Genomic DNA, 16,481 nt, shown 5'->3' on the forward strand with positions numbered 1-16,481 from the left:
TGTGAACAAGATATTTGATTTTGGAATTTCGTTCAAAATGTTGATCAACTATATATGAGAGTCTATGACAAAACTGTAAAAAAAAATTTTCACAATTAAAAATATGCACTATTTGTGCATATATGGGCCCTGAATAATTGATCTAATTGTACTTGATTAGAAGGGGGTGGTAACACGTGCATCTTTGTATAAGAAATTTGTTTTTGGAATTTCGCATAAAATGTTGATCCATTATGAATTGTTGTCTATGACGAAACCCTATGAATAATATTTATCCAATACAAAAATAGGAAAATCTGTGCATTTATGTACAGTCGATTATTAGTATTAATGTTCATGATTAGACTAGAGTGGTTTCAAGTCAATGGTTGTGCAAGAAATTTGATTTTTGAATTTCACTGAAGTGTCGATTCACTATGCATGGCAGCCTAGAATGAAACTATGAATATTTTTTCCCAATACAAAACTAGGTAAATCTGTGCATTTATGTACACCTAATTATTAGTATTAATGTTCATGACTAGACTAGAGTGGTTTCAAGTCAATGGTTGCGCAAGCAATTTGATAAAAGAATTTCACTGAAATGTTGATTCACTATGCATGGCAGCCTATTATGAAACTATGAATATTTTTTTCCAATACAATATTAAGTAAATCTGTGCATTTATGTAAACCTAATAATTGGTATTAATTTTCATTATTAGACTAGAGTGGTTTCAAGTCTATGGTTTTGCAAGAAGTTGATTTTGGAATTTCACTGAAATGTCGATTCACTATGCATGGCAGCCTATGATGAAACTATGAATATTTTTTTTCCAATACAAAACTAGGTAAATCTGTGCATTTATGTACACCTAATTATTAGTATTAATGTTCATGATTAGACTAGAGTGGTTTCAAGTCCATGGTTGTGCAAGAAATTTGATTTTGGAATTTCACCGAAATGTTGATTCACTATACATTGTAGGCTATGAGGAAACTACAAATAACTCATAGGTTATCTGATCCTAAATTGTAATTCAAAAGTTGTTCGACCTGAAGCTTCCAGTTGTTATTGATGACATTTTGCACTCTTCTGAATAGTTTGTAGTCTGCCAATGTCCTCAAAAAATACAAAAATGTACATACAGCTTCATGGACATTTGACACTGACCTATACCCAATGTATTGTCAATGGGAGAATGATATCAAATAAGTGATCTCCCAAACCGTTGTTGAAAGCGTCATTATAGGGGACAGTTTATATGCACAATACGGTAGAGGAGTTGGATAAGTAGAAATCATGACAACTTAAATCAATGTGGCTGCTTGGATCATCAATATATTGTTTATTATACCTAAAACTTGCGCCCGAAGGGCGCGCCGAAAATGGAAATGACGGAAAATGAAAGTGCCAGGAGGTATTCTTTCTTTTTTCAGTATTCCATATTCTTCAATACGTGCACATGCAATTTCAGCTTTGATGTATAAAAAAGGTGACCCTCCCCCATAGGCTTGCACAAAATTTTATGACCCTTCAAAAATTTCCATTTTCTCAGATCACGGTTCGAGCGCCTGTGCCTAAGGACACACTCGATGATGACTTTTTACACTTACTTGTTGCCGACAAAGCGGGTAGAACGCATGCGCGGAAAACGCCACCTAGAGTCAGCATTGTTGAGAAACAATTGAATGCGACGCAGACTTTGAATGCGAACACATATGTAAGAGAGAAACAATTGAATGCGACGCAGACATTGAATACGGACACATATGTTAGAGAGAAACAATTGAATGCGACGCAGACTTTGAATGCGGACACATATGTTAGAGAGAAACAATTGAATGCGACGCAGACTTTGAATGCGGACACATATGTGAGAGAGAAACAATTGAATGCGACGCAGACTTTGAATGCGGACACATCTGTGAGAGAGAACGATTGAATGCGACGCTATAACACTGAATGCTGACAAACGTATTTCGGAGAGAAACAATTAAATGGGAACACATATGTCGGAGAGAAAAAATTGACTGTGGCGCAGATATTGAATGCGAACACATATGTCAGGGAGAAACAATTGAATGCGACGCTAACATTGAATGCTGACACATAAGTCGGGGAGAAATTACTACATACGAAGAACACGTAGTTTTGGGCCACCGTAGTAGGGGGACAAACATGACTGATTAATCAACAATTATTTGCTCGTTTATTTCTCAATAAACACCTATTTCTTTCTTAGAAGGGTGCGTGAACTCGGACGTTTCACGCACTAAAATATTCAGTATAAGTTTGTAATTATTCTTCCTCCAGAGATTGGAGGAAGCAGCAATCACGTTGTGCAGTTGAACTTGTTGTATCCTTTCAAGGTCATCACAGACGCTGAAGATCGCACGTTGGCCGCCTTGATGATAGCTTTCTCGTTTGAAGTAGGGTGCCACTGGCCGCCTCTGCAGGATGCGATGTCGTCGTAGTAGTGACACTGATAATTTGGTATATCATCGCCGATATAGCCGTACACGTCAACCGTGTCACAAACGCCAAGTAAAACCACTATTCCTGTGTGCATGTGAAAGAAAACATTAGGAATGTCAGGAAAAGTAACGAAGATGATTGTAGCCTACGCCTTGCGCAAGTTAAAAAATGTACTAGATTCTGACGTAGGCCAACATAGGCTGCACTGTATCCTGCATAAACTTAAAACAGGCGACAAGTAGGCCATACTGTAATGCCTTAAAATGATGACATTTTGACCTTATACCGACATTTATGATTTTATAACTTCTTCACGTTGAAAGTTCACGAGTGACCTAACGTGAAATGAACGTATGTCACGTGAAGTCAACACGTGTTATAATTGTAGAATGAAATGTATAAAAGCCGATGATTTTAAGATTCCAGGGACGATTCTAGGACGAGTCTAGAGGAATTTTGCTGGTCATTCATTGTATCCTGAGTACGGACTTGGTGCCGCTCTTCCTTTGAAATAAACTTGAAGATCTGAAGTGGTGAGTACAACTGACTTCTCGGTGTGCGCTCCAGTTACTGAAAGTATTACGATTCCCCGTAGTACCTCTCAGCTGTATGACTTTGAGTGAGTGAACATCCTGAAGACAACTACAAGTCACGGAAAGTGAGTCGTGACAATACAAGGTCACAACTCAAAATATAAACGATAACAATGCATTTGACATGTATAGACACCGTGTTGACAAACTAAACAGTGTTTCAACATACTTTATGAGCTAAACGAGAATATGAGCTTGACACGGAACATATTTATTTACACGTATTTATTTATCTTATTTATTTATTTACTTATTTATTTATTTATTTATTTATTTCTATAGAGACACGTTACAATAGATTCTCCTCCGAGATAGATACTCTGGGAGAGATATTGTACACGTCTGATGTAACTTCAGTCTCCTCTTCTCGACTGAACTGAGCTTCGGTTAGAAAAAAACAGTGTCTTTCTTTGTTTTACTGTTTGCTGAAATGATTATGATGATGAAGTCTGCAAACGTAGCACAACATTTCCTTGCAAAGTTTGTCTTGTCAGACGGTCAAGGTACAGTTCTCTTATACAACTTCATAACAATTCAAAAGTTAGCCTAGACCCTATTTCTTCGCTTTGACCTCCGTGCCTCCGACCACACTTCGGCACGGAGGCTAAAGCGAAGTAATAGGGTTGAGGCTATCCAAAAGTATGCAATACTAGTAATTCACGTTATACAGTCTTATTTCATGCGTTCAGCCGCAGTATTGTCTGATACATATCGATAATTGCCGAGTCCTCAGCAGTCATTGTCAGTGCATGGTTAGTAAGTTTGTAATTCTGTCAAAATTTAAAATCTATAACACAAATCATTTGCATAGAGCAGTCAGTCTGTTATTCAGAGGTCAGTAACTGGTCAAGTTGATCTGTTGTGAAAATACTGAAAATTTCCTTGTGAATATACTGGTCATCCAACATTTACCTCAGGAAAAAGTTCAAGGGAACCGTCATTATTTACCGCCTAGGGGGTGGAAGAATTTCATCGGAAGCTCCACAGTTTCGAGAAACCCCCTGCCAACCATGATGAATTTTTGAGTGACCCCCCCTTAGAAAAATTAAATACCAATACATGCATATTTTTGTAAAATTTACGGTTGACTCGCAGCGTGTTTGCAAGGTTATATCTGATTGGTCGATTGTCACTATTCACAGCAACTTAGGGAGTTATTGTACTATTTCATTATAACGGTACGATTCTGCCAACCAATTGGATAACAGCTTCGAAATCGCTGCGAGTCGGCCCAAAATTTACAAAAATACAGCACAAAGTGACAACAAAATACAGATATAAAAGCTCACGCGCTATAACCAGTATCCAACCATATATTATTGTTTAATTTGTATTATGAAAGGGTTTCACTAAGATGTCTGACTGGACAGAATTTGAAAGTATAGTGGGGGACACGCGAGATGGTTAGGGGGAAAGCTTCAGAGGGGGGTGTCCCTCTCTTGCATGGAAAATTTTGAGAAATTGATGTGTGAAATGCTGCAGTCTGGTACAATCTGAGAATTGTTTTTTTCTAAGTAAAACTGTTAAAACACTCCAAGGGGCAGCGCACGAGAGGGGGATACCCCCTCTTGTATTGAAAATTTTGAGAAATTGATGGTGTAATGGTGCAGTCTCAGAGCTGTTTCAATTTATTGTGCAAAATTGTTTGAAAATGACATTGAACACTGATCCGTTTATTTCATTATTTGCATGATCAGTGTTTGAGTCAAAATATTCAAAAACCAAACAATAACAATACATTTTGTGAAAAAAGTCTCAGTTTGCCAGAGATTGAAGACCAAAAATATGCAGGAATGGAAAATCTGTTACCCTCTTGTGTCATTTCTCGAGATGCCAGCTTCTATTGAAAAGCCTGAATACGGTACATTTAGTTGTCAAAATGGTTATTGGACTGAAATCAATTAATATATGTTTCTGTGATAAGGATGAATTCACGACAGTACAGTTTTGTCCTAGATCCTGTGAAAAATTTGAGAAATTGATTTGTGCAATGGTGCAGTCTGGTGCAATCTGGGAGGTGTTTTCAATTTGTCCCTTACTAATACAACTGTTAGAACAACCCAAGGGGAAGAGCACCAGAGGGGGAGTACCCCCCTCTAGCATCGAAAATTTTGAGAAATTGATGTGTGCAATGGCGCAATCTGAGAGGTGTTTCAATTTATTTCACCCAAAAAAAACTGAGTACCCCCTCTTCCTCTCTACATTTTGAGTAACCTCCTCCTTGAAGTTTTCAATATTTTGAGTGACCCCCCCCCCCACATTCTTCCGACCCCCTGGCCGTAAATAATGACGACTCCCCTGGGGAGCTATTAATTCTCAAGATTAACTGTTTACATAAATACAAGACAATCACGTCTCAGTCTGATTATGTCGACTTACCCGTGAAACCTGATGAAGGGGTAACAGCTTTGACCTGAGAGGTGCTGAAAAATGCTAAAGTGTCCCACTCCAACCATAATGATTTAGGATGTATGAGGAAGATATCTTGACTCGGGAAAGCCGTCCTCCACGCGATGTATTTTGAGAATAAAGTACGACTTTTTGCTTGTATGTACCACTGTAAAAAATTACAGATGGTCATGCTTAAGACTAATAATTCGAAACTGTAGGATCTGAGAAATGACAGTTTCTTATTACGTAAGAATCGTAAGATAACTATACGTTTTCGAAAGTAAGCTACATGCGGCGTGTATTATAGTAGACTTTTCTTATCTTGTCGGTAAGATTATAGATGACATTAACCATCCTGGAACTTCAGGATCTATGACTTAAACGCTGGACCAGTCCCTTGTTATTGGCATCCGACATGCTGTTCAATATGGCTCTCCATCTCCTCAAGTTGCAATCGTAACCGGGGGGGGGGGGGGGCAATCAACTAGCCGATCGTGAGAAATTAAAACCAGAGGCGATCGAAAGGCCAATCTGTTTTACACACAGAAGGGAGATGAAAGTTCTTTAGTACTGCGCTCTCGGTACTACACAGAACATTCCCTATACATACACCATTTCTCTTAACACTTAAAGGGAGGTGGTCGTCGGAACTACGCATGTGCAACTTGCTTCTTTACAAACAGTGTTTCATGCATATATAGATACATTATGTCAACATAACTGCAATCTTTAAAGGCCAAATAGCTGTGAATTTTATGCATTATTTGTATGATTTTATTTTCAAACCATGTAAATGGTCTAACTGAAGGACCTGTATAGAAGTCTCACTGCTCGCTTATTTGGACCACACCTTTAAATAGGCTGCATAATAAACGGGTGCCACTCTCATAACATGGCGCCCTCACGGAAAACTACAAAAAAAACCTAGTATTTCCAGCACATTCACACTGTGATCATACCAGAAAAATGCATTATGATATTAGTATTTGAAAATGGCGGGAAATCTAAAATGATGTTAAAACGTTTGACTTTACATGCCACTTTCGACACTTATAACAGTGTTATACACTTTTTAGTCTTTAATGGGTCTTATTGAAAGAAAACTCTTGGAAAACTGAGGATATTTTGAGATCGGTTTATTACACATTCACAGCTATTGGGGCTTTAAATTTACGATTTGCATTTTGACAAACATGTTTTAACTTTTATCAATCGCCGACGTACCTTGAATACAGTGTTTACATCGGTCGTACGGGTCCCTAGCGACATTTGAGCGCAGTTCTGACCACCGCCTCCCTTTAAATAGGAATTTTCAAATTTATCGCTTCCTCTTCCTGTCACAAAAGCTCCTCACTGCCGTCTTTTTGCTATGATGTTTTCGCCCAACCAATCGGCAAATTTTAAACGGGATTCATAATGCCCATGCGCTCATCGGATAAGTTTTTAAAATGCCTGCTCAGGCTGCATTCACGAACACCTCTTGAGGGGGATCCAAAATAGTTCTCTGAATTTTGCAAATGTTCCATCGTAAAAAGCTAAAAGTTCCCTTGACTTGCTATAATTTTGAAATACCCACCTCTAGGGGACAGGACAGAAATTACAGTGGATATGCAAGTGCTTTTTTGGGGTAGGTCGCAAGCATTTTTGCAGGGTCCTGAATTTTCACGCATGTCTTTGAGGAAGGATCACCACTTTTGTGCAACTATTATAAAGCAAGATGTAGTCGATATAGAGCTTCGTCCAAAAACTATTAACAATTTCCCCCTTAAATAAAAACAAGCTACATACATGTTTGATAATTTATTCAAATGTACTTTGCTTGAAATGGGAGGTAAAAAGTGCATGAGTGTACAAGAAATTCGATTTTTGGATACCATCAAAAATGTTGATTTATTATACATAATAGTCTATGAGAAAACTATGAACAATTTTTTTCCAATATAAAACTCAGTAGCAATTTCTAAGCATTTACAGCTGTTTGTTAATTGATATAAATGTACTTGATTAAAATAGGATGGTTACGAGTGCATATGTGTAAATGAAATTTGATTTTGGAATTTCAACGAAAATGTTGATCCACTCTACATGATAGTCTATAAGAAAACTATTGACAATTTTTTACAACACTGAATTAAGTAAATCTGTTCTTTATAGGTGTTCGGCAATTGATACAAATGAACTTGATTGGAATAGGATGTTTGAAAGTGCAAATGTGGACTGCAACTATATTATTGGAGTTTCACCCAAAGACATTAATTCACTTCTCATCGTACTGTATGGTAAACTTTTAAATATTTTGCAAGACAAAACTTGCTATATCAGTGCATTTATATGTAAATGTTGTTAAAGATTGACTTGTAGGCTGTTATAAGTTTCTTGATAAACAATAATAGTGCTCTCTGTACAATTACAAGCCAAACTATAAATGAAGGCAAACATTACAGCTATTGTCCCTTTTTTTGATCACAAAAAGGGTTCGGAAATAGGATGACTTCCCTCACCTGTCAGGAAATCTGAAACCTGAACATAAGTAATATAATTGTATAAAAGGGACATTAGCTGTACCTTTTTGCCAATCATGTATGTTTTATTATATGCATCAACTGTAGTTTCTTGTTGTTCTCCTCACAGCATGCTAGAAAAACAATTTGGCAAATACTCTCATATGTGCAAAGACCGTAATCGTTGTTTTTGATGTAAAATGAATTCTAGTCCGGACTTGAATTCAATTTTGAGCAATAACAATGCTGACTGTACACATATGGCTAAGTTGATAAGTCACAAAATGGACTTATCATCACGCTTCAGGGAGCAGAACAAAAAAAATGAAGTGGATAAACAAAACAAAACCACCCAAAAATTAGCCAAACGTTACAGCTATAAATTGGCAACCTAACACTTCATATCAATCAGAGACAGTTTTGTTTCGAGTCCCCTCCTTTAAGTTCCGAAATTCCTTCAAGTGTCCCCAACATTCCCTTGATATTTTCAATTCCCCCGTCAATGCTCCCCACTTCAGAGGTGTTTGTAAATGCAGCCTTAGTAGAAGAAGGAAAGTTCTCCGCCTGCTGGTGAGAAGACATCGCCTGCTCGTCCATTCTCAGTCCACCTGATACAACAAAATATTGCCCTGCCAACCCGTCAACAAATCGCATACAGCCTGTCCCTGTTGTGACTTGTGACTAACCTATCCGTATCATGCAGTATGCGCTTCGAAAGTGAATGACTTAAACTTTCGCTCAAGCTGTCAACAGATCTTTTTAAAAGCAAGAATAAAAATCAGGAACCGCCGTGCAAATTTTAATACTGGTAGCAAGTTACCGTAAATTTGCCAATATGTGAAATTCAAAATGGGCGCAATCCCTGTGTTAACTCTGAATGAAGAAATACATTTTCGATTTCCACAAACACCATGAAAACTTTATTTACTCCAAGGGGCTTCAAAGTAAGAGTTCACAAGTGGTACATCAGAAAAAGTATTGTACAAGTTTGAGAGTCCGAATATCTGTCCCCGAGGCGCATTCTACCTTAAATACATCATTGTTCAAACTTTCTTTCAGGAAACTTTCAACAATACAAATTTAAAAAAAAAAACTGATTGTTTAAACAGATTGGAAAGACGGGGCAGATTGTGACCAAGAGGAATTATTACGGTTTACCTAAGAGAACACACCCGTAAGGTGGTGGTTTGTTGTGTCATGACAGTATTACCTTGTATAAATTACCGTTGTATGGACCAGTCTTCCATATCAACAATGTGGCGTTAGGACAGGACGGTAACTCTTTAGTGCACACCTTCTCAAACACCCTGCTGTTCATAACACGGAAGGTCGTCTTCGTGCCAACATCCTTTTCGAAGCCAACTGTGGGGGCGTCGTTAAATCTCAAAACAGCGTCATGGTTATCTATTAGAGGATTTATCAAGATTGAAAAAGGTACATTAAAGTGTGTTTCTGCAGTATACATGACAATTAACGGGTTGCCAATCCGGGAATTTATGATCACATTCACATACATAGGAGTGAGCAACATAAACGTCAAAGGTCAGTGCGATGTTGACCATTTTGCCAAGTTTTGATTCCAGCTGCAGTTCTCTTGATAAGTTACAAAATTTTCTTGAGCAAAACTAACCCAATAAATATCTTTAAGCAACCTTTCTTCGTGCTGAAAGGCGTACGCGTAAGATGCATGGCGTTTAATCACTTACATTACAATTGCTCACCTTCTAATGACACTGGCATTTAATGAGACATATCATCGCCTACCACGGCCAACTAATATGTAACACACATACAACTGAAAGGTCACCGGATAAAAAGGACAATTATACCGTGTAACAAAACAAAAAACTATTGGGAAGACCAGCAACATCAATAGAGGGGCTGTCTCCACAATATTGCATGCAACCTGAAAGATCCGTCGCTCGATGGTGCTCGAGGGGGGCGTAGAAAGCGCCCTCGAGCTACGGATCTTTCAGTCTATACAAGTATTACATGGTTAACATCTCTCGCTGTTGCAGGCACAAAAGCGTTTCTAAATTGAACTTGACATATTGTATAAACTTACCTATAGCGTCGCCAAGTCCACTCTGATTAAGGTGAAATGAACTCCCAACGACGGCACATCGACTAAACTTGTACATTTCTGTGAATGTTTTACCTGGGAAATGTTCAGCAATGTTGATTTCTTTGAAGGGTGATGTCTCCTTTGTCAGTGTTTTCACCGCATTCGTATTTTTCATCCTACACATTACATCGCTCACGTTTGGAGATCCTTTGAATCGTGAGTCAGGACCACTGTAGCGGATCCCGAATGGGTTGCCTTTTCTCATGAGGCTATTTTTAAATTGCCTGTCATATAAAAAGAATGTTTTTTTGACGGTCTGGCTCTTCAGGTCAGGTAGCGTGATTTCAATCTTTGACAGCTGCGCCATGCGACTGTCGTCCGACACGAAAGTACGTTTGTTCTCATACGATTCAACCATAGTCTTGTTCGCCTGCTCCGTCTTATTGACCATTTTTGGAACAACATTAGACTTAGAGCATGTCAATGACACAATGTCCCCAGACGACGAGTTTGTGGAAGAGCACAACGCGATAGCATGGTCTCTCTTCCTTCTGATGTATTCCTCCACTTGGAAGATCGAATCGTTCATTCTGCTAAGCAGAAATAAGGCACTTTCCAGTGGAAGGACATCGGACTTTATAGCCTTCTCCATTTCGAGAATGGATAGATTGGAAAGTAGGTCATAAGTGAACACAACATCCGGGTCTTTTCTCTTCCATGACGTATAGTCAGCTTGTCGATAGCGATTCTGCTCCGTAGGTGAACGAAGGCATTGCGACATAAGAATGAAAGTCACAAACGTTGTGCCAGACAACACAAAAAGGCTGACCTTAAGCTGCCTAATGTCCATTTTGAATGTACGCTGTGTAACGAAGGTGAGGCCGACACCACCGATGAAAGAACTGTAAAAAAACCCAGAGAAATTAGGATAGGTCAGTTTCTATTCACCGAGTCGAATTAGAGATTCCATCAGGAGCAATCCTTACGGCGTCGGGTGTCTTGATCAATAAAACTCCCTTCTTGAAAATAGACACCTTACCAATCCACAAGTACACCCTATCACTGTTTGCTGTTATATACTATGTTAGATACCTCAAAGTAGACGAGCTATCTAGACTCTCGCCTCTGAAACAAGAATGACATATACTAGGTGTGCTTTACAATGGGTATAGTTAGTATTATATATTCGGTTACTAGAAGTGTCTTTAAATATTCCGTTAAGTTTACGTATCTGTGTATTAAGATAAGTGTATTACAAATTTAGCTAGTATTACATATTGGGTTGACTGCCACTACATATTGGGTTAGTATTTACATATTTGATTAAGCGTTGTCCCATTTGGGTTAGTATGGCATATCGGGTTACGTATTTCATTTCTGTAGACATAGGACCTAATTTGACAGAAAATGATACATAAGGGAGCGTTCACTTATTATGGCCAGGGCATCAGTCAAAATAAGTGACCCCTCCTAGCCATTGCACCAAAAAATTGATGACCCGCTTTTAAGATGACAAAAATTGCATGCCCCCCCCTCTCTCTCTCTCTCTCTCTCTCTCTCTCTCTCTCTCTCTCTCTCTCTCTCTCTCTCCTCTCTCTCTCTCTCTCTCTCTCTCTCTCTCTCTCTCTCTCTCTCTCTCTCTCTCTCTCTCATTGCTTGAGTAAAGCTGCACACACAAAGACCTGTGGGCGATAGAATCCTCCGCAAAAAACGATTCTCAGATTTTTGCAAATGACCCCTTACAAACTGCAAGGTGTTAATGTTCAAATTTCTAGTTTTGGTTTATTATAACTTTAAAATTATCGCTCAAGGGATTGGACAGAAATTTGAGGTGGGTAGCGAAATTGATATGTGGATTTAATTGATAATCAACTGTTGTTTATGTTGATTCACTAAACATGGTAGTCTATGAGAAAACTATATAATACTTGTTCAATACAAAACTAGCAATATCTCTACATTTATAGACAGTTGATAACTGAGATAAATGTACTTAATATGAATAAAGTTGTTTCAACTAGTATGTGTACAAAAAAATTGACTTAAGAATTTCACCAAAAATGTTCATCAACTATATATGGTGTCTATGATAAAATTGTGAATAATTTTTTTCCAATGAAAAACTTGCTATACTTGTACATATACAGACATTGGATAATTAACATAATTGTACTTGATTAGAATACGATGGTTAAAGGTGCATATTATGCGTACAAAAATTCTGATTTTGGAATTTCACTGAAAATATTCATCCACTATAAATGGGAGTCTACAAGGAAACGATTAATATTTTTTTCCCTATATAGAAAACAAGAGCTAAATTTGTGTTTTATAGACGTTTGATAATTCATTTTAATGTACTTGATTAGACTAGGTTGGTTGCAAGTGCATGTGTGTGCCAGAAATTGGATTTTGGAATTTCACCGAAATGTAGATTCACTGTACATGGTAGTCCATGAGGAAACTATGAATAATTTTTTTTCAGTACAAAAATGGGTAAATCTATGTATTTATGTACTCTCATTTATTCATATTAATGTACTTGATTAGACTAAGGGCGGTTACAAATGGATATGTGCGCAATAAATTGGATTTTGGAATGTCACCAAAATGTAGATTCACTATACATGGTAGTCTTTGAGGAAACAATGAATAATTTTTTCCAATACAAAAATAGGTAAATCTGTGTATTTATGTACTCATTATTATTCATATTACTGTACTTTTATACACTAGGGTGGTTACAAATGGATATTTGTGCAAGAAATTGGATTTTAGAATTTCATCGAAACGTTGATTCACTATACATGGAAGTCGATGAGGAAACTATGTATATCTTTTCCAATACAAAACTAGGTAAATCTGTGTATTTATAGGCATTTGATAATTCATTTTGAAGTACTTAGTTAGACTAGGATGGTTAAAAGTTGATATGTGTGCAAAAAATTGGATTTTGGAATTTCACCACAATGTTGATTCACTATACATTGTAGTCTCTGAGAAAACTATGAATATTTTAACTTACTCTGTGCTTTTATAGGTGTTTGACAATTGATATGAATGTACCTGATTCAAATAGGGTATTTGAAAGTTCAGGTGTGGACAACAATTATGATACTGGAATTTCACCTAAAAGTATAATTTCACTTTTCATGGTACTAGTAGTCTACAGGTAACTGTTAAATATTTTCCCTGACAAAACTTGATATATCTCTTATATGTAAGTTATAGGAATTGTTCATTGCCCTCAGTGAGCTCGATTTACAATAAGACAAGCTTTAGAGTTGCCAAGGCAAGATGTTCATATGACAGATAATTATACTTTTGTTCAGATGTACAGTTTAATGACTTCAGAAAATGAACTCATGTAGCGAATTATTGTTATCTCTCAGAATATTTCCGAACACTGAAACTGCTTTTTGAGGGGACGGATACTTATGAAAATTAAGTGACAACCTCTGAGCTGTTTGAAATATACATTTGCAGTTTTCAAATTTAAGGTGAACCCCCCCCCCCCGGATTTTACCGGCCCACCCCGGCGGTAATAGCTGAACACTCCCTAAATAGTGCTCCCTGTTGCGTGCTTTTTGGAGGATACTGTCGTGAGAATTGATGATTATCGAATGCATCTGATACAAATCTGATCAAAACGCAAATGGGGCAAATTAAGCTGGTATCACTTTTATTCAGTTTACCAAGAACACGGGTGTGCGTCATACTAGTACATGGAACAGCATTTTCGCCTGACGATAATGCCATGCAGTAAAAGTCACTAAGGCTTTTCAGTTAAACGTCTTTCAATTAGTTTGTTGCATGTAAAATGTACGTTTGCTGTTTCACTTTTGCTGTTTTGCTATTGTCTTCCTCGCTGGCTGTGTAAAGCTGATTTTTGACCCGATAGATTTTGGATGCTTGTCGTTTATAGACGTGGATTGTCGTACGAAATGCTCAATAATGCACGAGTTACATTCTGTACAGTCATGTTACTGGTTATCGATGCGCGCACGCAGACACACTTACTGCATCATAAAGCAGTGACCCCGGGAAGGTACCACAGGGCATGTCCATCATATCTTCATACTCACTATTTTTGCCTGCTTCAAAGTCGTTTCTGGTTTCGGCATGTGTAGCAATGTTCACAGGGGTCACTCCGTGCGGGACAAGCTCTTGTGAAATGGTACCAATGGCGGAATCTGAAAGACAAAAGAAGTAGACTCTGACAGAGTTCATGGCATAGATTCGTGACCTGCACGTTTTTACTATGAATAGCGAGCTTCACACTTTCGAAGGCACATGACTGGCAACTGATCCTTGAACCTGGTCTATACGTATGGATTGCAATACCGCCATTAAGATGTGAACGTTAATTATTAAAACGTTCAAGAAAGAGAAATTCGGTGACTTTTGTTCACGTTTATGAACTTAGCAGACGACTGCACGGTTCTTCGTTCACGGAAGTAGAAGTACCTGCAACTAGTTTGCAAGGTTTTGGACAAGCATAAGACAAGGAAGTCTTTATGCCATTTCTGACGAAGTAAACCTACTAGAGCAACTTACCCAGGTGTTGTCTGATCTTCTGATATTAAAATCACATATTTGTTCCCCCTCCTCTTGAATTTGTCAACAGTTAGAGGTACCTGCTCGCCGAAAATGTGTAAGGTTCCGGCTTAAGGTCTGTTGCAGTTCACGGTTTGACGTCGCGAACTGGTGAAGTGAAACAGCGAAGGACACACGTGCGTGCCTTGTGTAGCAATCAGGTTACACAAACAATGTGTCTGGTAAGGCGCCTGAAAACAAATTCTTTTGTTTGCCGTCTTCCTTTATACCTTGATGGTATGTTCGTTGTTGACCTTCTCAAAAATAATCCGGTGATGATCTTTTGACATCGTCCAAACCTGCATAAACCTTCGTCAGAGAGACAAACTATCTTCGTACCACATCCGGTTTATTACTTTCACACTGTACATTGTGATTTGTATGTTTATTGCGATTGTTTATTATGGAAACTTTGTTCAGACTCACAGTTACGTAACTATAACTATGTCTGTTGTAATTATATAAGTATAACTTGTGTTTCCAGGCATTGGTTTCAACGTGTCCGATGAAGACCACAAGCAACACAGCACTATAAATGTAATACTTGAGTTTTTATGTGACCAATAAACCGATTGGAATGTTAAAGTTTATGGGATTGATCTATGTTGTGTTTTTTTCTCTATTTGTTTATTTGCTGGCTGGCTTGTAGGTATGTCAACAATTTAAAGACGGCAAACAAAAAATCCTCTAAATGACTTGACCCTGTTTCCTTAATTAGAGGAATGATTGATTAATATTCGTGTGCATAAGTTTTTGTTGCCTTATAAAATATAAGGCAGATTATTTTTTCAGATCCTGACAATTTGTATTCAAATTTTCCCAAAAGCCTTTTATAAAAGATGTAGATGTAAAAGATTCAAAAGATGTTACGGCCCTTTAGTCCAAAATTATCATAACAATTACACAAACAGGGTAAAAAATCGTAAAATGTTGCACTAAATTGAGCAGGAAAAATTACAGTAGTCAGAGGGCTTAATTCTAGTTGTTTTGTCAAACCATTTGTGACATCGACCACATGCTTCAGTTCAAAAAATAGAGGGCACAAAATGCAAAAGGACTTTCTCAACAAACTACTGTATTTCCAGTGAAAATGTACAAAGTTTTTACATTAAACTTTTTACCTCAAATCAATGCCACATTTGACGCCCGAAGATTCACATGAATGTTCTTAACCAGGGGGAATAAACAAAGAGCGTCATATGACAGTATATAAGTCGGGAAAACTGTTTTGTTCGGTTTTATTTTTGACGAGACATTTATTCATACAACTAAGTTAAATGCATTCAAGTGCAAGGTCCGATATGAAAAGGAAATAATAGGAATATGTTTACTTGACAAACATGTTTGTGTGAGAGACGTAGAAGTTTAGTGCACTGAAGTATAAACCTGATTGGTGGCGTGACTGATCTATTTGTACACAGGACCATCCATCTGAGAGGACTTCTGACTAATTGTACGTATGTGAGACCCTTGTTAAACTCTCCCAAAGAAAACGTGTTTCGGGTTCGGATTTGTTTTGGTTTTCGCTCTTGTTACCATTAAAGCATCCTTTCCAGTTTGTTTTAGTATGAGGATTAGTGATATGTGCCTTATAACTCTAATGAATTAACGTGCAGGTTTCCCCACTACCTCTGCGGATTAAAGACAACATGTGAGCGCACTTTCATAATTATTATTAGTTGGAAAGGCTTCTTGAATGTTTTGGAGTGGATTTGGGGTACTTAAAAATCAAAGAAAGTTTTCTACATTGTCCTACCCCCTCCAGAAGTGCTTGTTAACGCAGTCGAAATTCACGTGATCAGGAATATATCTTACATACTGCAATGTTTTAGTCACTATAAATGACACAACATTCCGACAACATTCGATTCCTTTCG

At 37.7% G+C, this 16,481-nt stretch overlaps 1 protein-coding gene across 1 annotated transcript; it reads right to left on the reverse strand.

The window, feature by feature from the left end:
• Positions 1-815: 815 nt before the first annotated feature.
• Positions 816-14,730, reverse strand: LOC139119158 (beta-galactoside alpha-2,6-sialyltransferase 1-like). Its single transcript, XM_070682821.1, has 6 exons — positions 14,566-14,730; positions 14,094-14,201; positions 10,009-10,910; positions 9,154-9,347; positions 5,431-5,608; positions 816-2,542 (listed from the first exon to the last, which is right to left on the reverse strand). The coding sequence occupies exons 3-6, from the start codon at positions 10,856-10,858 to the stop codon at positions 2,316-2,318; spliced, it is 1,449 nt and encodes a 482-aa protein (XP_070538922.1). The 5' UTR covers positions 10,859-10,910; positions 14,094-14,201; positions 14,566-14,730; the 3' UTR covers positions 816-2,315.
• Positions 14,731-16,481: the final 1,751 nt, after the last annotated feature.

This window comes from Ptychodera flava, chromosome 19, assembly GCF_041260155.1.
Source record: "Ptychodera flava strain L36383 chromosome 19, AS_Pfla_20210202, whole genome shotgun sequence".
NCBI lineage: Eukaryota > Metazoa > Hemichordata > Enteropneusta > Ptychoderidae > Ptychodera > Ptychodera flava.